At 43.5% G+C, this 23,341-nt stretch overlaps 1 protein-coding gene and 1 long non-coding RNA gene across 2 annotated transcripts; both read left to right on the top strand.

Moving 5' to 3' along the window:
* The first annotated feature begins 2,488 nt into the window (after nt 1-2,488).
* On the top strand, nt 2,489-8,386 carry PHLDA1 (pleckstrin homology like domain family A member 1). Its single transcript, XM_004752389.3, has 2 exons — nt 2,489-3,713; nt 4,174-8,386. The coding sequence occupies exon 1, from the start codon at nt 2,917-2,919 to the stop codon at nt 3,685-3,687; it is 771 nt and encodes a 256-aa protein (XP_004752446.2). The 5' UTR covers nt 2,489-2,916; the 3' UTR covers nt 3,688-3,713; nt 4,174-8,386.
* Nucleotides 8,387-11,149: 2,763 nt separating this feature from the next.
* Nucleotides 11,150-22,749, top strand: LOC101671209. Its single transcript, XR_199389.3, has 3 exons — nt 11,150-12,089; nt 16,583-16,701; nt 18,636-22,749. It is a non-coding gene; the product is annotated as an uncharacterized LOC101671209 (long non-coding RNA).
* Nucleotides 22,750-23,341: the final 592 nt, after the last annotated feature.

Consider the following 23,341-nt stretch of genomic DNA (forward strand, 5'->3'; position numbering starts at 1 on the left):
TTTCCACAGCCTAAGATCTCCTTAGACTCTTCCCTCTAGTGAACTACTCTGGATATCTTCTTCAGTATGTGTTCTCTTGCCTGGCATGTTAATACAGCCTTTCTTTCATTCTTTGTCAACAAGCAGTTGGATATAAATTGGGGACTCTCTGGCCCATTCCTAAAAATGAGAGTGGATGAGACCCAATAAATGAGTATGGATAAAGAGGAGAACCGAGGACTGCGCTCTGGGGCATTCTGATACTAAAAGGGGAAGAGGAGAAAACTGCAGAGGACACTGAGCATGATTGGGGTGGTAGAAGGAAAATTAAGAGCTGTGTCCTTGAAGCCAAGTGAAGAACTGTATCCAAGAGGGGAAGCTAATCAACTGTCAGATGCTGCTGATACACAACATGATATAGACAGATGTCATATGCAATTTAAGTCTGCATTTTCAAACTGGTTTATTAAAGCAGTGATTTCATTAGTTTGCTTTTGAAACGTTAGTAACTTGAAAGTGATCTTGTGTAGGGTTGTGATATTTTGGGCAGAACAGTTATTTCCTGTAATTTTTTTGTGTTTATTTCATTGTCTTTTAAAAACATGGCTAACATGGCCATTTTTTGTGAATTGGATGTGACTGTTGAAGTAAGAGCAAAGTTGTCCCTCAGCTACAAGGTTCCTACACACCTGAGATCTCCAATAATCGATGGACTGTGGTCAAGGAAGGCACACTGTAGACTGACTTCTGAGCTGCTCACAAAGTCACTAAATCATAGTGAAATATCCAGCTGGAAACGGAGTGGTAAAGTATCTAGTTACAAAATAAGTGCTTTTGAAAATCGTGCTGGTTTTCAGACATTTTGAAGTAATTTAGAATGAATCTGCTGCATCTCGATTAACTGCAGAATGTTAAATAACACCAAACATATTTTCTCTTAAGAAGATGGCTTGCATTTCAAGATTACATCTTAGTTTTTTACCCAGTCAAGTTTGTATTGTATCATTTTTCCACATGGAATGTCTTTATCAACTACACCTGCCCTCAGATTCTGAGTTGCACACTCCTTTCTACATGAGCTGAAGAATGGCATTCTGTTAAAAAGATGAACAGCTGGTCATGTAGAAATTCTCTGGAATGCTCACTTGTCCCATGAAGGCAGGGAAAGAACTGATGATAGGTGCAGTGTTGTTACTGGTATACAGAATTGTTCATTAAAAAAAATCTAACTAGAAATTTTTATAAGATTTTAATAGTTGCCTTTCTCCATAAAAGACTGCTAATCCATTAAGAATTGAAGGCTCTGAGAATCTGCCAAGTGCAATTTCAGGCGGACTCAGGACTGTGCTGGAATTGGATTATTTGCTAAGATGTTTCTTACACTGACATGTCTTACACTGACATGTTTAAAAGTTCTCCTGTGTTTTCGGTTACCTTGAATTTTTCAGCATGACACATAGGATATGACTCTTGCTCCCCTACCTCATCGCTCATTTCTTCACTTGAATTCTTTGTTTCAGCCATAGGAAGTCCTCCCTCCTTTCTTGGGCACAAGAAGCAGTCTGTCTTCTTTGGCCAGCTCTGATTTATTTCTTCTTAATGTGTTTCTTCATATCCTCAGGGTCGGTACACCCTCGGGGGTCTCTCTACTTAATGGATGAATTTCCCCACCAACAGGTTTGGTTTCGATTAGTGCTCTTTATTCCCTCTTGTTTGCTAGAATACAGATTTTTTTTTTTTTTTTTTAAGATGCGAGAGTAGCAGGAGGGAGCTAGGGGCGAGTACAGCTTACCTTCCCCGGGTCACAGACGCAAGAGATTACAAAACTGATCTGGCCCGTTAGGCGCTTCCAAAGAGAGAGAGACCCGAGGAGCCCAGTCGGCTGTTTGGAGAGCTAAGCTGTTCCTTAAAATGTGAGGTGTCTCACTGGACATTCCTGGGGTCTGTAAGTGCAATTGATTTGCTGTTGCAGTCTGTGCGGATGGGTCACCCTTCTCTTCTAGCCCTTTCAGATGGGACAGACGGTAGCCCTATTGCCCTGATTTAACAATCGCTCTCCGCTCCAAGAAGAGCTAATGCCTGGAAGCAAACCTGAGTGTAAAGACCCCGTATCCTCTTGGCCTTTGTGCCCTGGGATATTTACATAGGGTCTCGGAGCTCATCGCGAATCCCCGGGGCTGCTTCCCGAGGGCAGCGAGATAGCTTGGCTTTCCAGGTACTTCCTGGACGTCCCCCGTCCTCGTCTTCTGAAGCAGTTAGAGAGCCCCACCGGCCGGGGACAGGCGGGACGACAGGATGGCCTCTAGGCGCCCTCTGGACGTCGGCATTTGTCGCCGGGCAGCTGGGGCGCCCTCGGCTGTCGCCCCAGGCAGAGAGGAGTTTCCGGGGCTCGGATCCCTGCAGCCGGCGCCTGGAAGGAGCGCGGAAGCGAGTGGGCGGTGAGAGGCGGAGCCAGGGATGCGGGGGGGCGTGGACGCGCCGGGCTTTGGAAAGGCCCCAAGTTAATGAGGCGTGCGCCGGCGGCAGAGCGCCTTTCCGAGCTGGGCTTTCCCCCGCGGTGCGGGCGCCAAGAGCCGCCTTTTCCGCTGGGTGTCACTCGGGGGTGGGGGGGGGTGGCCCATTCAAAAGCGCCGTGAGGGGGCCCCGCCAGTGCCCTTCGGTGAGCGCTCGCAAGAGGACGGCAGAGGCCCGGAGGTTCGCAGCTCCGGGACCTTGTGGCGCATCAGGACGCGGCTGCCGGCTTGCCGGGACCCTGAGCCGCCGCCTCCGCCGCCGCCGCTCTGCTTCCTGCGTGTTAGCCTCCTCTGCGCGCTCCGGGCGGGCGGCCGCGGGAGCCGCTGGGGCGAGGACGGCGCGCGGCTGCTGCTGCTGCCCCCGGCTCGGGCGGCTGGAAGTGGAGAGGCCGAGCCGAGCGGCGCTCCTCCCTATGCCGGGAGGATGTTGGAGAGCAGTGGCTGCAAAGCGCTGAAGGAGGGTGTGTTGGAGAAGCGCAGCGACGGGTTGCTGCAGCTCTGGAAGAAAAAGTGCTGCATCCTCACCGAGGAGGGGCTGCTGCTTATCCCGCCCAAGCAGCTGCAACACCAGCAGCAGCAGCAACAGCCTGGGCAGGGGCCGGCCGAACCGTCCCAATCGGGAGGGCAGTCCGTGGCCAGCCTCGAGCCGCCAGTCAAGCTCAAGGAATTGCACTTTTCCAACATGAAGACCGTGGACTGCGTGGAGCGCAAGGGCAAGTATATGTACTTCACTGTGGTGATGGCCGAGGGCAAGGAGATCGACTTTCGGTGCCCGCAGGACCAGGGCTGGAACGCCGAGATTACGCTGCAGATGGTGCAGTACAAGAACCGTCAGGCTATCCTGGCGGTCAAGTCCACGCGGCAGAAGCAGCAGCACCTGGTTCAGCAGCAGCCCCCGCAGCCGCAGCTTCAACCCCAACCCCAGCCTCAGCCCCAATCACAGTCTCAGTCTCAGCCGCAGCCCCATCCCAAGCCCCAGCCCCAGCCTCAGCCCCAGCCTCAGCCCCAGCCTCAGCCCCAGCCTCAGCCCCAGCCTCAGCCCCAGCCTCAGCAGCTCCACCCGTGTCCGCATCCGCATCCGCATCCGCATCCGCACCCACACGCGCACCCACAACAACTACCGCACTCGCATCAACCGCCGCTCTCGCAGCCGCACGGCCACCGGCTTCTCCGCAGCACCTCCAACTCTGCCTGAAGGGGGCAGCACCCGGGCCAGACAAGGTAAGGTCCCGGCAACTCGGGCTACTAAGGGCTTTTCCCAGGAGAAGGTCTCAGGAGTAGATCTCGCGGAAAGGAGGAGGAGTAGGAAGCCTAATTCACGGATGTGGTGCTTGGAGGGGAAAATGAGAAGTTATTACAAGTTTCTGGAGATGTCGAAAGAAGGGTAGCAAGCTGGAGTTAGGAGAGGCCGGGCATAGAGTGGAGGATGGGGGAACTCGGGTTAGGCTGAGAGGCCTCTCGGACCGTCTCCCGCCCACCCTGGTTGGGTCCAGTTGTGCACTTCCCAGCGACGCCACTGGCTCTGTCAGTGTCACCGGCGCCGCTCGAGTGTGTCTGGACACTCGAGGGAACGACCCCGGTGTCTTTTCTGAGCTCCCTTTGTCCACCGGACTGGCCCGAAGAGAGCTGGGTTTTGGAGGATTCTGAGCCAATGACTTAATTGCCTGTCATTTCTTTCCAGGTTTTGAGGACTTGAGGAAGTGGGACGAGCACCTTTCTATTGTCTTCACTTGAATCGAAAACAAAAGTCTCTCCGCCCCGCGCCAGATCAAGTAGTTTGGACATCACCCTGCTGATAACTTGTGATTCCTCTCCTCTTAGTTTTCTGCATACCCTTCATCACGATGCAGGAAACGGCTTCAGTCCAGAAGGCTTTATTTATGAACCTTTGAAAGGATCTTCCAGTATGGTGGACCTTCTAGGAGCAATGATGTACTGTAATTTTATTTTAATGTATTTTGATTTATGATTATTTATTAGTTTTTTTAAATGCTTGTTTTAAGACATTTCTGAATGTAGGCCATTTTCCAAAAAAGAAAGTTTATTTTTAAAAACTTATTCCCTAGTAAATTCTAATCTTGGAAAAGAAAAACATGTAGAAGGGCGGTGGAGGGGAAAACATTAAGAATTCATTCATTATTCCTAGGGTATTTTCAGAAGGTCTGACACTTTCATTGTTATGCCAGGTGGTTCAAATTAAACTCTGTGATGTTACTTTTTTTTTTTGAGATTTTTTTTTCCTTAGGCATATATTTTCTGTAGAATAGAAGTTTAAAAAAACTTAATGTTCAGAGTTATATAACTACGAAAATCTAATTGCTTTTCTAAAAGGAAGTTCATAGTAATGACATCTAATCCCAAATATTTAATACGTAACCCAACTGATGGCAAGATGAGCATATCATGAATATATATATGGTAGGGCTGGTGTAATGCGGGAAAAGCCTTGCTTATATCATCTGTTTGAAGGGACTAATAAGGAGATGCCTGTGATTTCTGAATATGAATGCATTAGGCTTTTCAAAAAACACAGTGGGGGAAAAAGAGAACCCATTCAGCTTGTTTGAGAACATTTGTGCTCTTATCCACACTAGAGATTACCCTTCTCCAAGAGCTTTGCACAGTCTACTTGAACCACATTTTCTGACCCTTTTACTGCATTCTAGAAATATACTCTAGAACCTCATACTTTAATATATAGTTTGTAAATATTTCGGAGGACGAGGAGTCATAATTTTTTTTTTGTAATTATACTGAAAATATTGTTGATTAGAGAAACCAACTGTTTTGCTTTTTATTGCTCTTTGAGAAATTTGAGGGTTCAATGTTTTGTAGTTAGGTTAACTAAACTCAAATTGAAAAAGGAAGGGCTGGATAAACACTGGATTTTCAGTGAGAAAACAACCCAGTCTTGTTTTAGCAGTTCAGGAGTCTGAGGAGTGGGGTGGAGGGGGAAGGATGTGCTTTTAAAGGTGGAACAAACCCTCTTCTGTGTCAAATCAAAAGGATGGTCAAAATCCACAAGGGCAGATGCTACTTAAGCTTAAAAAGAGACATAGTTGATACCAAATCCTCTTGGGGCTGAAAATCACTTCCTATCTGCATGGCTTTCCTGACGATCTCTGTTTTCCATTATCTTTTCAACAACGTCTTGATCAGTATTTTTCCAGCATCCAAATTGGAATGGTCAGTATTAGGCTATTGCTAAGTTAGGTAGTACAGAAACAAAAATAGAATTTCATGCTAGAGATGTCTTTATTCTTCCACCTAAAAGAGTTTAGATCAAATTACTTTTTAGTGCAATATTTAAATGATGAAATTTTGAGATCACAATTCTAGTCTGAAAAGTTGTGGGGGAAAAAGAAAACTGAGGCAAATGACAAGCAAAACTTAATAGACTCCCACTTCCAGTGGCTAAGCCACAGTTATGAAAATATGCTACAAATGTTAGAAACACACACACATATATGGATATATATGATGGGCAGTTCCTACAGCAAACCTGAAGAGTTCTTAAGCCAAGTGTGGTTTGGCTTCTCTGGAACCACAGATGTGCTTCTTAGACAATGCTCATTGTACTGTTGTTTTAATATATGCAGATCATATAACTTCCAATTAAACCATAGTTTTTTCTTCCATGTTTTTGCGCTATTAAAAAAAAAAAGTAAAATCCATACCAAATATTTTAAAAATTAAGATTCATGTGGGCTTTTAAAAGGCATTTGTATGTTGTTAGCTGACATAGGCTAGGTAGTGTTGTTGAAAAAAATATGCCCAGGTTCCCTCGTGGCTACTGGAATTTTTTTTCTGTGCCCTCTTGCCCCCCATGACTGTGGTAGTTAATGGGGCTACCAGAATCATGGTTCCTTATCTTGTCTTTCCACAGCCCATATTCCTTGGTCAGCTGTGATTTGTGATTGATTTGACCCTCTTAGTGGCTCTCTAGTCTGAACTCCTCTTAGCATTTATTTACCTGTGAAACCTCGGAAATTAGGAGAGGAATAGGATGTTTTTTGTTGTTTCACACTTTGAAATGATTATGGCCGAATCTTTTTTTTTTTTTCCCCAGAACAACGAAAAAAGCATGCTTACTAAAACTCAACAAAACAAAATATAAATGCAAATCACTTAATGATTTAAATGAATCATTATGAATTAAATCACTTAATTCTACCATTTTCTGTAAGAAAATGATACCAACTACCTAAGGTATTTTGAGGCCTAAAAAATTACTTTCATGGACAAAGGTAAAAACAATTCTTTCAATCCAAGAAAAGGAAAAAAAGGAAAGGGCAGGTCCAATAGAAAATGTACCCCTTAAATAAACACAATGCAAAGAGGTGGAAAAGGACATGAAAAGGAATGTTCCCATCTGGAAACTGAACTTTTGTTCTTGAACTTGTGTTGACACCGAGCCTTGGACACAGTGAGCTCAATCACTATTTGTTGAAACAAATGAATGAAAGAAGGAAAAAAATATGTAGCTTCCAGTATCCAGGAGGTGGTTTCTCTTGTGTCACACAGTGCTTCCTTCACTGGCTTTTATGTCGTTCCCAAGAACAAGTACTACGGGGCAGGCTAAGCCTAGTGACGGAGCTCCTTAGACAGACTTAGCAGAAATGCACACAGATCTGCGTGTGCCCTCAGGGAGGGCTGAGGTCAGAGAGTAAATGAGTATAAAGGGCCCTTTCAAAGTGAGCATTTCTGTCATAGAGGAAGCTGGGATTCTCTCATGTAGAAAACCAACCTGACTTTATAATTTCATTTCACATGTTTTTTCTGATGGAGGTTAAAAACAAAAACCAAAAAGCAACTCATTGCTTAAAGGAGCTCCCTGCGGAGAGGAAGTCTGGCGGTCTCCTTTAACTCTTTCCTGCTCTCATACATCAATACTCGGTTTCTCTTAAAGACCCCTCACTTAAAATCTGATATTACATGAGTTTGTTGCCAGTGTGTGAGTTCAAGACATTGCTTGTTTTCTATCCCTAGGGAAGGTGATGTGGTTTTTGTTGGGCTCCAGTTGTTTGCAGTGTCTTGGGTAGTGGCAGGCTGAGAAGAGGCTCTGAGACTTGAGTGAGACCAGAACAATCCCATGGAGCTCAGAGCTTTGTAGGAGAAAAGGGGCCTGGGAGCATTCCTCCTTCTCTTGTAAATGTCAAGCTAATTTGCTTTTGCTTTACCAATAAACTGCCCTCAGCTGCTGCCTAAAATTTAAACTTGGGAATTAATAGAGCTTGATATGGAGTATATCAGCAATTGTTTCAAGAGAAATAATACATGTTTACCTAAAGCAACCTAAGATGTATTAATTGTGGAATTCTGTTGAATGGGTTTTAAAGATCTGTTTTCTAAATTCTTGACATAATTCAAAGGGTGACTTTTTGATCTGCAGTGTTGAACAGCTAATCTAGATTTACAGAAGATTGGATGACAGAGGGGTCTGTGACTTTGTTGGCAGGACATTTGCTGAATGGAGGATAGAATCCAACAGGGTTTTCCTAACAGGGTACGATGGTCCACTGATGGTAGCAGAAGGACTCTGGAAGCATCTGCATAAAAGCATAAAAGCCAGTGATCAGTTAGGCCTTGGGGAAGGTTTAAAAATAGGTGGTCCTTCTGGATCACTGTATTTATTTTGAGAAGAAAGATAAAACTATCATCCGCTACATTGTACCATCAGTCTTCTGCTTAGTTTTAGAATATGCAGATGTTGACTTCTGAAAACCAAGCATCACCAGGTACTAAATGCTTTAGAAAATGTCGTATTTGTGAACTTAATAGTGTGGTCATAATTTGTGTAAATATGTCTCAAATGATTTTGGAGAGATGTGATTTATTTTTCATATTTTCAAAATGCATTCCATTTCAAATAAAGTATCCATTGTGTTGATCAACCTGTGCCCTTTTTGGAGGCCTTGTTCATGTAGCATGTACAATATATGTTCCAGTGGCAGGAAGGTTCTAAAGGGCTTGGTTGTTACAAAGGCCATGGCCATTCTGGAAAGAAAAGGGCCATTTTTGAGATTGGGAACTTTTTAAAGACATTTATTTATTTATTTTAGCGGGAGAGTGTTTGCAGGGAAGGGGCAGAGGGAGAGAATCTCAAGCAGACACCGAGCTGAACATGGAACCCTATGTGGGGCTTGATCTCACAACCCTAAGATCACAACCTGAGCCGAAATCAAGAATCAGGGACTTAACCCAAGCCACCCAGGTGCCCCTACTTGGGAATTTTTAATAAAGAATATAAAAATTCATTAAGATCTTTTGATGAAATTATTAGTTTTCAGAATGCTAATGAATTTAAGCTGAATTTTCCATAGCACCCCAGAGGATGAGAAATGGCCCCTAGCTTGATGACCTTGAAGGCCGTTCCCTCGGAGTTCCTGACAGATTGGAGTCCTCAGTCTCTTGAGAACGTAAAGCCTTGACTCTGAGAGAATCATCCTTCAAACAGGTTACCTATAAAGCTTCCTGTTTCAGGGTGAGAGCAGCAGACTTGATTCTTTGAAGGAAAATAATGTAACTTTACTCTTAAAATCTCCACTGGTATCTAAAAGACATTACATCTCAAAAGACTTTGAAATGGGGAATTTGAAGGCAATTTTTTTTTTTATCCTTTAGCACAGTCTTACAATGATAGCCTTACTACTCTGCCATTTCTTTGTGTTTTAAAGAAGAAATGAAAGAGAAGGAGACAAATTACTGCCATTACACGGGGATGTCAGGAGTACCGTGTGAAAACGTGGTAAAGCTGGTTTGGAAGGACTTCAGAGCTCTACTACGTGGCTTCAAGTCCAAGTTCTATCATCTACCTGATATGTAGATCTTGCCTGTCTTAACCTTTTGGAAACTCAATTTCCTTCTCTGTTAAAGGATTAATAAAAATTCCTACCTTAGGGTTCTTGAGAAGGTTTAATAACTTAATGCACATCAAAGTGCTTAGAAGCTCCCTGCATACAGCAGATAAACTGGTTTGGGAATCATTATAGCTGTACGAATATGTGATATGTGGCGTTTTAAAGCTATGAATTGTATTTTCTGAGATCTCAGCACTTCCTTCAATGGTAAGACCAGTATGTTGCAACATCCCTGTATTTAACTTAGAAAAACAATCACTATTCATAGTACTCCTATTTTCATTTGCTTATTACTTTCCAATCTTGATCCACATTCTTATACATTTTAAGCAAGTTACAATTAAACAATAAAAATACTCTTATATGTATCTGCAGAAGCAAGCACCCAGATGGCCACTTCAGGGCAGAAGACATTTGGTCCCCAGGTGTGGGAGTGTTGGTGACTGTTGTGCTTTCAGAGAGCCTTTCTCCAGAATTGTCCTCAGCCTTGTCCCAGGGAGAGGCCCCTTGCAGGAGGATGTACCCCTCCTTGGGGATAGCCCATGTCCAGTGGTTGATCTGTGGAGAGTGGATAAAGACCAGGCCCTGTGTGTCAATCAGGACACGTGTAAGGGGCATCCCAGCTCCCAGAGCTCCCTATAGAATTTTTGAATCCTGTTTCAACAGTGAATTTGCACTGCAGTTCAGCTCCCCCTCTGACCAATCTTGTTTCCCTTGTTCCCTTACAGGTAAGGTTCCCAGGAACCCTGATCTCTCCCGTCTTCCCACCCAAACCTCCTGCAATCAAATCTGAGAGTCTCAGAATATATTTCTCATGGAATCCTCTCTATAACTATGTCTGGGTGTGAACACCTATATGGAAAGAATGTGTGAATATACGTATTTATACATCTCTATGTACACATATACAATATTTGTAAATATTTATTTCTACCACCATGTTTCTGTAGGAAGGCTGCCGGTCTTGGACACAGTGTATGGTATAATGGTTAAGCCTGTGCTTTGGACTAGAAGCGCTCAACTTGGAGCAATTTTGCTCCCCAGGAGACATTTGGCAATGTTTGGGGACACGATTGGTTTTCACAACTGGTGGTGGAGGTCAGGCATCGATATCCTACATTGTTCAGGACAGACAGACCTTCACAACAAACAATTACGCAGCCCAAAATGTCAATGGTGCCAAAGTTGAGAAACAATGCTTTAGAGCCGGGTAATCTTGTTCTTGTTAGCTGGGTTCCCTTGGATAGTGGTATTTTAATTGCAGTTTTCATGTGTAAAATGAAGACAGTGCTGTCTCATGGAGTTGTGAACTCAAAAATAGGTAGTTAACATAAAGGGCTGTAGCTGTTCCTGTCACAAAGTACCCATTCGCTATGTGGTAGCTACCATCCTAATTACTATTATTTAAAGTCATATGGCAACATCATATCCCACTGTTTTGATATTTCATTGCTTTTCCTATTGTCATCCAGTGAGTTTCTGTTTTTATGCTATTGTCAATACTGCTTCAATAAATATCTTCATGGATTCCTCTTATTGAAAAGAGTAGGGACTTAGATTCTAGTTCTGACTCTGCTTAGTCTTGTGACATTAGGCAGCTCATTTAATGTCTCTGAGCCATAGTGTCCTCATTGTAAATAGGAAGGGTAGTCCTGCTCTTGAGGAGATATTATGGACACACTATGAGGTGGCAGTGAAATCTCCATGAGTTCAAGTCCCAGAGCTACCACTTAATTACTTTACTCATAGCAAAGCACTATGGGAACAAAAACATTGTTAGTATCTGGATACTATTTTAAGAGGGATTAGATATTATAGCTATATATCTATTATACCTATAGATATCATATGTGTATGTAATAAACATGTGTATTCCAATCCAAATAATCTGGATTTAAGAACTAGAAGGTTATTGCAACTAAAAAAATAGCATCAGGTAATTCTGGTGGTTTTTCTTTTTAATAGAATTTAAGCCAAATTTATATTTATATTAAAGTGGAAAGAATCATGTGACTGTAATATTACAACTGTCCAGAATTACTAACTGAGAAAAACCTAAAGAATGAACTCACCGGCCATTTGAAGCTATTGAACAAGGTGTTCTCACTTGATTTGCTTTTTTTCAAAGACCTTGTTGAAAACTCTCACTGCACAGAAAGGCAAGTAATTATCATGCTGTGAGTGTTTTAGAGCCCCAGCCTTGATTGCCTTCAAAGTAAGTCTGGTTATCAAAGATGGCACAGGTTGGGGACCAGAGGACTTTGGAGATTTAGAGGACGATGTGGGTGGATTTTGGATGTAGGCCTTGTAACCCTTGGTCTGAGGGTTGTTTGGCATCTGACTTTAATTTGAAGAGATTGTTAGCACCTGAGGACAGAGCTGACCACTTTGTGACCTGATAGATCACCATTAACCACTCTGAGATAGGCTGGATGTGGGCGTGGCTTATTCCCAGCCAGGCATTCACCTGAAGCATTTGATGTTTAGGTAGACTCCGGAAATGAAGACTTGAAAACATCGTCCATGTGGTTTTCTTGCGCACTCTCAAACCCTGCCAGAGTCATTTATAATGGAGCGAGCAAACACGTACTGCCATCCTGTGAGACCAGACGTCCCGATGAATGAGTATTCCACCGTTGTACAGAAAGAAACAGGAAATGACTCTCGAGGAGTCTCAACGTTTTAATTATGTCATTGTCCTCCGCTGGCTCTCTCCCAACGCTGACAGTTCACACAGGTCAGTTATTTTGCAATGATTTTGAACTCTGCTGGAGCAAATTTACCAAGTAGTGCAGCTAACCCTGTCAGGGCTGACTCATCACCTTGAAAGCGCAGAGCGGCTTTGTGACTAATCACAGTCAAAGAAGCCAAACTTGTAATAATTTTAGGCATATTCTCTTTCTGGTTTTTCACTGTTGACGAAATGCCCATTTCTACAAAACTTGGCTGCAGTTTGTGAACACACACTTTAATGATCCCAATATGTGTGTGTGTGTGTGTGTGTGTGTGTGAGCACACATTCACTTTTCCTGCTAATAACTTTCATGGCTAATGACGGCGGGTTGCTCAGTTTTTCGTTGCAGAACGTGACATCTGAAGGGTTTGGAACAGCGCTGGGCAGAGCTGCCTCCCTCCCAGCTTGAGCATCCTGCTTTGAGGGTTAGCCCCACCCTACCTAAACTCCTATGACAAAGCCCTGGTCTGTGGTGGTGCCAGGGCCCTCTGCCATTTCCTGTTGTCTTGTTTCAACACCACCACTGGAAGGAATGGCTAGATCTTGGCGGGAGAATAAATCAGTAACTTTATCCTTAGTCCCTGACTACGAAGCAGACTCTTAAAGTAGATGTGAGTCTATGAGTTGTGTTTGCAGGTGTGAGACTGAATCTGATCCTTCCACAATGCACAGGCACCCTATTCAATAATTGCAGTTACTGCCAGAAGTTCTAATTAAATTTCTGATGCCTAATTAAATCCACAACGCCTATAAAAAGTGCCAGGTAGCTACTGGAAGATCTAAGCTGCGTGACTTTCTTAATAGCTAGTGGACCCTTCTTGGTATTTGCCTTCTAGTCAGTATCACCTCTCTTCTTGCATAAGTGGTGAGTTTGAGACCAAAGCTGAAAACGGAATTTTAGGCGTTTAGACAAAGTCCCCTTCAGACTTCCTGAAGCTAAGGGTGGGTCAGGGAGGCAGGGTGCAATGACCTGCCCACGGTCACACAGCCAAATTAGGACCTGATGACCAGATTAGGACCTGATGACCAGATTAGGACCTGATTCCAGCTTTCCCGATTCTTAATTAATGCTTTTCCCACGGTACCACTGCTTTGTGAGGTATGGAAGATAATTTACATGAACTCAAGGCAGATAATCCCTAGAAGAATTCAACCATTGCACATTTTCCCCCAAGAAGTGTGTATTTTTTTTTTTAAAGATTTTATTTATTTATTTGACAGAGAGATATCACAAGCAGATGGAGAGGCAGGCAGAGAGGGAGATAGAGGGAAGAGGGAAGCAGGCTCCCTGCTGAGCGGAGAGCCCGATGCGGGACTCGATCCCAGGACCCCGAGATCATGACCCGAGCCGAAGGCAGCGGCTTAACCCACTGAGCCACCCAGGCGCCCAAGAAGTGTGTATTTTTATTTCAATTACATAAACCATCTTAAGGAGTTCATAGACATTGAAAATAAACCATTTACTTTAATTCAATTCCAGAAGTTTAAAAAGTGACTTGTGACTTAGACCTTTCAAATATAATCCATTGTGTGTGGGTTAACAGAAACCTTAAGCAAGAGAAAAATTCACCAAAGAAAGCAGATACATAATTTGCAAAGGACATATTTTAAAATACAGTGACTGGGGGCGCCTGGGTGGCTCAGTGGGTTAAAGCCTCTGCCTTCAGCTTGGGTCATGGTCTCGGGGTTCTGGGATCGAGCCCCTTATCAGGCTCTCTGCTCGGCGGGGAGCCTGCTTCGCCCTCTCTCTCTGCCTGCCTCTCTGCCTGCCTGTGATCTCTGTCAAATAAATAAATAAAATCTTTAAAAAATAATAATAAAAATAAAAATAAATAAAATAAAATACAGTGACTGGATATATATATATATATATTCACATATTTTTTTTTAAATTTATTGAAAATCATTTATTTAGGAATTGGGTTAGAAAGCTGTTGGGAATTTGCCTTATCATATAACTTCTAAGCTATTCAGGGAATGTTTCTAGTGTTACTAGCCACCCTTGAGGTCTTGAAATCACCTCTGAAGCTGAGAAAGTTGAAGTGATTTGAATGTCCATAGAGTTACTTGAGGAGGTCGCTGACTGGCTTTTCTAGCCTGTGTAGGTGTCAGGAGAAATAGTCCCTGAAAAAAGTCTGTGGAAGGTGATGGATCCGTGGGCATCCATGAAGTCCTGATAGGGGGATGGGAAAACTTGTTGCTGCCCTTTTAGGGAACTAGGTAAGTGTAATCCACATGGCTGCAAATTCAATCATAAATAACAGTTCATGACCTAACTAGAACTTTAAATGTCCAAACTAAATGACTCAGAGATTTCAGAAGTCTTATCTTTTAATGAGAGGAGAGGGGAGAAAGAACAAGAGAAATCTTTAACAAGTACATGTATTCCAGCAGCCAGTAAACAGGTTTTTGATTCAAAAATTATGTATGAGCCCTGGGTGATGCCATTATTTCCTCTTACATAAAGTGACCTTTTACAGGGCTTCATTCATAGCCCTTGGCTCCCTCCTGGAGTCACAGCGCTTGTCACAAGGCAGCGGGCTGCCTGCTTGTCCTTCTGCAAGTGATGACTGGAAGGGCTTGATAGGAAGGATGCTGACAGCCTCTCTCTGACAGCAGATTGTCAGCATTCTTGACCCAGGCACTTCAAGAGCCTGGGAAAACACTTTGATTTCAATGTGGCTCATAAAAAGCAAGATCCAGTTGAACTGAGTGACTGTGTAACATGGGTCCACAAAGCAGTTTTTGTAGGATTAGCTGGCCCGCGGTACCCCTAAACAAAGTCATGATGATGTCGGTGTAATAGTCAGGATCCTCTTATTTGTATGCATGCAACTGGACATAGAAAGTCAATATTCTTACTTCGAAGTTATTGCATAGAGATTAACGTGCAGAGCAGGGACAAGAGACAGAGAATGTATATGAATAGAAATATGGAAAGAATCAGGTGTGAGTTGTAAGGGTGGATGCAGGCAGGCTTGGGGGCTGAAGAGGTCTTGCAAGAGAATGGAGGGCCAAAGAATGTATTTTTCTAAAGACGTCCTCAATTCATCCTTTCCACAAATACCAATGAACATTTCCCATTTTCTCAGGAGGTAAAGTTCCTATGAACCTCTAAGAGTTTGATTAGTTTCTAAGAAGGGATTATGAACATCATTTTTTTAAACTTTTACAAAAATTTTTATTTATTTATTTTTGAGAGAGAGAGGGAGCACCAGCAGGGGGAGGGACAGAAGGAGCAGTAGACTCCCTGCTAGGCAGGGAGCTGGATCTAGGACTCGATTTCAGGACACTGGGATCATGACCTGAGTTGAAGGCAGATGCTTAACCGACTGAGCATCCCAGGCTCCCTGAATGCCATTTTTTAAAAAATAGTGATTATTTTGGAGGAAAAGGGAAATGAAGAATTAAGATTTTTTTTTCTCTCTTTTGAAAACTATTTCACCTCTAAATGAGAAAAGAAGGGAAGTAAATACAGAATAAAGGGAGAACTTCTGTGAGTTTTCTATAGGCTCATCTTTTAAGAAACAGTTTCTGTAATTAGGCTTGAGTTTGAAGAGCTGACATTAGAGAGGAAGGGATGAAAGCAAACCTGCCTCTCCCACAGGACGGATACCAGCTATTGATTCAGACAAGGTACAGAAAGTGCTTCTCCCAGTGCCAGGTTCCTAGTAAGAGCTCAATAAGGAATAGCTACAATAGTAACAGTGTTTGCTGGTCCCAGGCAGATCTTTCTGAGGTCTGGTGGGCACACTTGCCATGATTTTTTGCATCTTTTTTTGCTAATGTTTTGTTAAAAGCACACCATAACAAAACCGTTGCTAATTCACATGTAAATAAGACACCTACTTGAACACAGAATTAGGGAATACGGACACCTATGCAAAAATTGGAACTGTTTCTCCAGGTTTTGTTAGCCATGATTGATAAGTCTAAAGCCAATTTAGCTAAAAAATAAACTTTAAACTTATTTTTTCTGTAAGTAGAAGATGCCTTTAAGAAAAATTTATGTGCAGGGTGTAGTGGCAGGCCTGCAGGGAATACAAACAAATAAACTATGAAGTTTGCTCTCAAGAAACTTGCATCTGAAGCCCAGGGAAGATAAGACATAATACTATTAGTGGTCTAGCACTAACCACAGTTAATGGAGTATTAGTAATAGCAGTAACAGCAACTAACATTTATTGGGTAGTAACTAAGTGCCGGGCCCTACACTACACGTTTTATAGGAATTATCTTACTTGCTTAGTATAGAGATCTTTGATGTAGGTACTTCAATCAGCGTTAGATCTGATGGCATTCAACAAGCTGCTCCAAATAAGCATAGTAAGATAGAGATATATTTGTCCTTTATATAAAAGAAGTCCAGAGGTATATGGTTTAGGACTGGCACAGTGACTTCTTCGTCATCATGGAAACAGCCTCCTTCTAAAAAAAAAAAAAAAAAAGAAAGAAAGAAAAAGAGGCTCCTTCTCTCTTTGTCTTCCACTGCCCAGTTGGTCCCAGCTTCTATCCTCATGATCTAAGATGGTGGCTGAAGTACCAGACACATTATCTGAGTCCTAGATAAGAAGAAAGAGGAATTGGGAGCAGATCAAATGGAATGCTTTCCACAGTAAGTATTTCTTTTTTAGAGAAATTTTGGAATTCCTTGAGGATGACTTTCACTTATGTCTTATTTTCCATCCAAAGTTGCTAGGAAGGCCAGAAATGTATTCATTCAGCAAGGCATGTTGCCACCCCCACTAAAACCAGGGTTCTGTCAGCAAAAAAGAGGGACAAGAATGATTTGGGGGAAGAAAACTAACAGTCTAAGCCATCTTTTTTTTTTTTTTTTTTTAATTGTCCTCTAGTTTGCAGTTGAGAAATTGAAAATTGGGAGTTGAAGACACTTGCCAGCAAATAGTGGGACCAGGATTGTCATTTAAGCATCTAACTCTATTGCCTTTGGGTTTAACCGCAAGCTATGCCCATGCATTGGGGTGAACATACAAGGCAGACCTCTTTGGGACATGGGGGGATGCTTAGAAACATCGAAGTACAGTCTTTCACATTTTGTCACAATTCCTCTTAAGGTGTTACATGTTCCTTTCAAATATGGTACGGTTGTAATAATGTTCCTCTTTTTTTTTTTTTTTTTTAAGATTTTAATTTATTTATTTGTCAGAGAGGAGAGAGAGCACAAGCAGGGGGAGCAGCAGGCAGAAGAAGATACAAGTTCCCTGCCGAGCAGGTGGCCTGATGAGGGGCTTGATTCCAGGACCCTGGGATCATGACCTGAGCCAAGGGCAGACCCTTAACTGACTGAGCTACCCAGGTGTCCCTAAATTCGTTCTTTTTTACAGTTAAACAATTTAACTAGAAAGAATTTTAAAACAGAAAGAGGAAGCCACTTTCATGCCTTTGTGTCAGGGTCATATTGACATGGGGGAGATACAAGAAAGCTCTAAGGTACTCAGAGGAACCTGGGGCACTGAAGGTGGGTCTCCGTCAGTGGTGCTTGGGGATCTTACAGCAGCCAGCCCTTTTAGAGACCTCATGTCCACCCACATTTATGGGTTCCATGACAAGATCCTGATCAGGGAAACAGGAAAAGAAATGAATGATTTTCATTCATGCTCAACAAGAGGCACATGCTTAGTGTTTATTATATATTGATGATTTATTCTTTAGGGAGTTTCCTTAAGGGTCAGCAGAGTAGTGCAAAGACTTCTGGTGTCTAAATTTGGCTTTGCTGCCAATGAGCTGTGTGACCCCAAGTGAATGACTTGGTGTAGAGATACGTCTTTGATGGCTCCCTTTCAATGATAATATTTTACAATTATCAATTTCCAGACTCAACTGCCTTTCTTTGAAAAGAGTAGAAGCTTTGAATTTGGAGGACCTGGGTTCTGTTCCTGGCTCAGCCTCTCCTAAGCTGTGTGACTTTGCATAAGTCACCTCATATTCTTGAACTTCAGTTTCCTTACCTGTAAACTGGGAATAATGAAACCTGTTCCATAGAGCTCTCGTGAAGATTAAAATAAATAATGTTTGTGGAAGGGCTTTGTATTGTAGTATATGATCAGTAAATGCAATCAATATATGTTATTAACCCAATGTATCAATTCTTTTTTAGTACTTAATGCATTATATCTATTTTTACTTAATTGAGAGAGAGAGAGAGAGAGACATTGGTAGACATTTTATGTCATCTCTACCTGCATTGGGAGAGACAGAAAAGGAAGGGACTTCTAGCTTTTACCCAGAGGTCAATATATGATTTCTTCTGTTTATCTAAGTTTAGCTACAATGCCACAGACCTCTCCCCCTGCTGGGAAGCCTGTCTCTAAAACACTGAGAAGAGTTTGTTGCTGGTGTATGCTAAAAAGACCCCATCTTATGACCTTTTTGTTTCAATCCACTGGAGCCACAGACATTGAAATGTCTGTCAGCTTATAAGACCATCTGTCTTTATTCTGTGCTTTACCCTCATCCTTGAGGGCAAAGAAGGATCTACAACAAGACATGCTTACTTTGTAGGGTTTTGTTTTGTTGTTGTTTCAACAGCCCAATATGCCTTCAACTCAACTTCCTTTAACTCCTATCCGATGGAAACCCAGCTGTACAATGAAAACTCCTGCCCAGAATGATGGAAGACAGTATGTGATCCAAGTGCCTGATTATTCCTTAGAGCTGGAATAAATGCTAACATGATCTAGAATTATTTCCTACATGCTGGCCTGAACTGAAAATGGGTACTTCTAAAAGATTTGATTTCGGCAGAAAATTTAGTTGAGCTGAATCCTCTGTGACCTGAATACTCCAGTGAGCAGTGTGTACCTTCAATAATGTAACCAGAGACAATAATGATTGAGGAAATACCTAAGATGTAATTATAATAGTTACTATTTTGTTCTAGCATTTGCTTTATGACACGTCCTTTATCTTAACAGTGCTACTAGGTAGGTAGTGTTATCTCCCTTTTTCTGATAAGAAAATAGAAGCTTACAGAAGTTAAATAAGTTCCCAAGATCAGAAGGCAATGACACAGATCTGGGAGACTCCAGAGGCCCTGTTTCTTCTACAATGGGAGGCCAACTTCCAGCCCAGGCCCAGCTGGGTTCACCTTTTCCTGGGGAGAGAGGGCTTCGGCAGAGAGCAGCTGTGAGGCCAGGATGACTTTCCAGAGAAGAGTGTGGTGTCAGAGGCCATCACACAGCCTGCAGATTCTCTTCCCAGACCACCCTGCTAAGCAGTCTGTGAGCTTTGAAGTTATCATTTTATTTATGGAATGATGGGGTTGTGGATCAAGAGGAAAAAACATAAAGACTAGTTTCATTGAGCATTTATTAAAAAAAATAATACACACATGCCTTTATAAGGAATGGAATGGAAGCCTTGTCTCCCAACTGCAACGACAGGATGAATTCCTCGGGAATTAATGGGAACATCTTGTCCTCCCAGAGACCCTACCTCCCACCTTGCTAGGACTGAGCCCTTGGCCTTATCCAAGGAATACACATAAATCATGGTGAATGGGAAGGCTGGGTACAGGACTGTCCAGCCAGCGGGGTGAGAGCACCTACAAAGAACACAAGTGGAAAGGAGCTAAAATCAAGCCAGGGGGATGGGGACTCAAGACCTGGCCCACTCAGCACGCTGCCTTCATCCTGTTCTCACCAGCCCTTGATTTTGATTTTTTTAAATAATTTATCAAATTTGGCCCCTTCTGGCCCTCTTGCTTCTTCCTTGAAAAAACAAAAACAAAAACAAAAACAAAAACCCCACACGCATTTGGAGGGACTTTGCAATATCACCAGAATGATGCTGTGCCAAGTTGAGCCTAGAGCCCCTCCTTGCCTGGCTCTCTCATCTGACTGCATCCCACCCCTGTGGTGTTCCAGCCAGGACGATACAACCATGAAACCCCTTATGTCAGTTTCTTCCAGCTCTGTCATCATTTTGGGGGGATCCAGACTGAATCCTCCGGGCCCCAGAAAGTGAAGGCAGAACCGTCCCTTGGCCAGGATGGGGCCAAGGCTCAGTGTGGGAGCACAGAAGGAGCACACGCTGACCTCCCAGCTTCGTGTCTCATTGGCCTTTGGAGTCTCTGCTGAGGCCCAGAGCAGAGCTGCTTCCCTCGGCGTGCAGAACAAAGGCTCAGGAAATGCTGTGGAATCCAGGTTTGCTCTTCAGGTGTAAGAGGCACCTCCTTGTGGTGAGAGCCCCCTCATCTCCCACTGGGAGGAAGTGTGAGTGTCTGGAAGACATTTTGCTAGGATGATGTGGACATTATAGACATGTAAACAGCAAGATAGACTTTACTAGGAAGCAGAAAGGGGAGAGATTTTGAGTGCTGAAGCAAATTCTAACCCTTACAAAGAGAAAATTAAGGGTGAATAGCCCGGAAGTGTAATGAAGCTCTCACATTTTTACCTGATTCCATCGGTGTCTTCTACAGCAGGTGATGATGTTGCCCAACAGTGAGCTGCTTTCCCAAGAGCTGCATTTCTGTACTCCCCACTCCACCCCGACCTTGGTCTGCCTCCAGCCTCAACCCTCCAAGGCCCCTGCACTTGACATCTGGGCAGTCTGCCTACTGCATGGATGGGGACCCTCCCTTTGGACTCCTTCCCATGATCTGTGCCTCCCCCTACCCATTCCTTTCCACACTATCTGTTCTCAGTGCACATCTGACCTCTTAACATGAGGATGCTCATGGTACCTTCTAGAAGGAGGCTTCTCTCATGGAGTGCATGGGCCCTGAGAGGGCTAGGATCCCAGGAAAGGAGCAGCTCGTTTCCCTAGTGGTGAGCATGTGCCGTCAAAGTATATGGTGATGGTAGCACATCACCAGCGAAGGAAAGAAGCTGTAGATGGAAATGGGGTTCAGCGGAGGATCAGAATCACAGATGGCAGAGAAAAGAATGAGGCCGTATGGGAACCTGCAGATGGGAGTAAGCATGGGTGGCACAGTGGGGAAAGGAGATGGGCCAGTCTCCGTTAGTATTATGGTCTTAAGAAATCCAAATGTCCCCAGATCCCCGGATCATGGAGATAATGCATGGGCAATGCCGACAGTGCTATTTGGTTGGACCCCCACCCTCTCACCTTTGTGTCCTCCCCTTTTTCCCTAGAAGGTCTAGACAGCCTGCTCGATTCTCGGTGTTGACCGTTTAGTCAAAGCTATTATCAGCTTCACTGCTGCCATGTCCTCTGTCATGGTTGTCTTGGGTTTGTCCCTCCAGTGACCACAAGGCCTTTTGATATCTTGGAATTGAATCTGACTCTTTCAGTTTACACCATCATCCACTGAGGAACTTTGAAAGGCCTCCCTGGCTCAGGCCAGATGTCATTTGTGACCCCAGTGTGTGTGATATTGAGAAGTGTCCATCGGCAGAGGTCCCCACATAGGACCTGCCTTTAGATGCCTTCCTCCTGGGTGGTCCCCAATCATCAGTTCATCTTTCTTACCTCCCCGCCGCTCTTCCAGAAAATCAAGGCAGCATTTGCTCAGGAGTGTTAACCCCAGTCTACCAGGCATCTACTGTCAAGACCAAGTCCATTTGTGGTTTTTTTTTTCTGGGAGGCTTAGGGCTTCCTCACACAGCTAGAGGACTGCTGGTAGCTTGTCGCATTTCACAGTTTCCAAATTAGGCATATAAAGTAGCAAAATCATTCTTTATGGTTAAACCTGTAGAGACCAGGCCAGACTTGTGTTTTTAAGCAAAAACACAAAAACATTCAATGAGATCTTATTAGGCCCTGAGCTATTTTTGCGTTTGAGTGCTGGGAATCCTTTTGAGTAATACAAGGCAGAATCCCTTTGGGCACATTGGACCACCCCCAGAGATACAAAGTGGATTGCAGAGGCATTCCAAAGAGAGGCTGGGAAAAACCTGACAGGAAGTATTCCCAGAACACTCTACTCCCCAAGTCCCTGTTGGCTAATGACTAGGGCATAACTGTAAACACAGCAGAAGAGCTTCAAAGAAGAGCGATTTGGACATGTGAACATCAGCTACTCGGCAAACAGAAAAAATGCCCCCCTGGCTTTTGCCAACTCATAGCACCCTGTACGCTAGGGCACTCTGACTTTAATCAAGCAAACATGCATGTCTGCTGCCCACGGCCATGTCTAAACCCCACCTCTGCACTTCCCCAGTGGGCTCCATGTTTCAGCCAGATTATCCTGGCGTTGGGAAGAAGAGTGATGGCTGAGACTTGAGGAAAGGGAAAGAGGAGGCCAAGATGGTCAGGTTACTGGATCTCATTTGATGTCCACACAAGGTGGGTTTCTGGTGCTCATGGTCTTGATGCACATGACCTTGCTGATGTCCCAGTTAATCCTGCTCAGCACAACCTGGCCTCACAGAGCAAGACAAATGTGCACTTGGGAATTAGATACGCCAAGAGCCCAAACGCCACTCTATCACTCAGTAGACTTGAAAGCTTACCAGACCTGTTTTCTCATCTGCACAACGGGACTGATAATTCCTGATCCATGGACAGGCCTCATTTTGAAATTATAAATAAATATATTTTTGTGCTTGGCATATAGGAGATAAATATTGCTATTGTTATTACTCTCTTAGTACTTCCACACATATTATAAAGTAGTGACTGGTCAGTGAGTGCTTACCATATGCTGAAGATTGGATTAAATATTATTAATACACCTATTTTGTGATCACCCTTGTATTATAAAACTTGTTTTTTCAAGTCATGACTCTTTTTTTTTTTTTATTAAAGATTTTATTTATTTATTTGACAGAGAGAGATCACAAGTAGGCAGAGGCAGGCAGAGAGAGAGAGAGGAAGAAGCAGGCTCCCCGCCGAGCAGAGAGCCTGATGCGGGACTCGATCCCAGGACCCTGAGATCATGACCTGAGCCGAAGACAGTGGCTTAACCCACTGAGCCACCCAGGCGCCCCTCAAGTCATGACTCTTAATACAGTGGAGTGCTGCTATATGTCAGTTTAGTTAATACGAATCTCAGCCAGAAAAAGGAGGCTTGAATAGACTGACATTTCTGTTTGCACTTGTTTACTTGAAATTCACTCATATTTTATAAGTGATCTCTATTTGCACCAAGAAATGATATTGTATTTCAGCAAGCATTAAGCCTGTTTCTAAACTTCTGTATGATGTTAAGAATTGGGACAGCTGGCTGTACAGGCTAGGTTAAAAACTTGGAGGTAGGAGCGCCTGGGTGGCTCAGTGGGTTAAGCCTCTTCCTTCGGCTCAGGTCATGATCTCAGGTCCTGGGATCA

Source organism: Mustela putorius, unplaced genomic scaffold (assembly GCF_011764305.1).
Source record: "Mustela putorius furo isolate JIRA1106 unplaced genomic scaffold, ASM1176430v1.1 tig00003911_pilon_pilon_pilon, whole genome shotgun sequence".
In the NCBI taxonomy this organism is placed as follows: domain Eukaryota; kingdom Metazoa; phylum Chordata; class Mammalia; order Carnivora; family Mustelidae; genus Mustela; species Mustela putorius.

Coding starts and splice junctions, on each gene's coding strand:
- PHLDA1 (XM_004752389.3), top strand. CDS start 2,917: ATGTTGGAGAGCAGTGGCTGCAAAGCGCTGAAGGAGGGTGTGTTGGAG.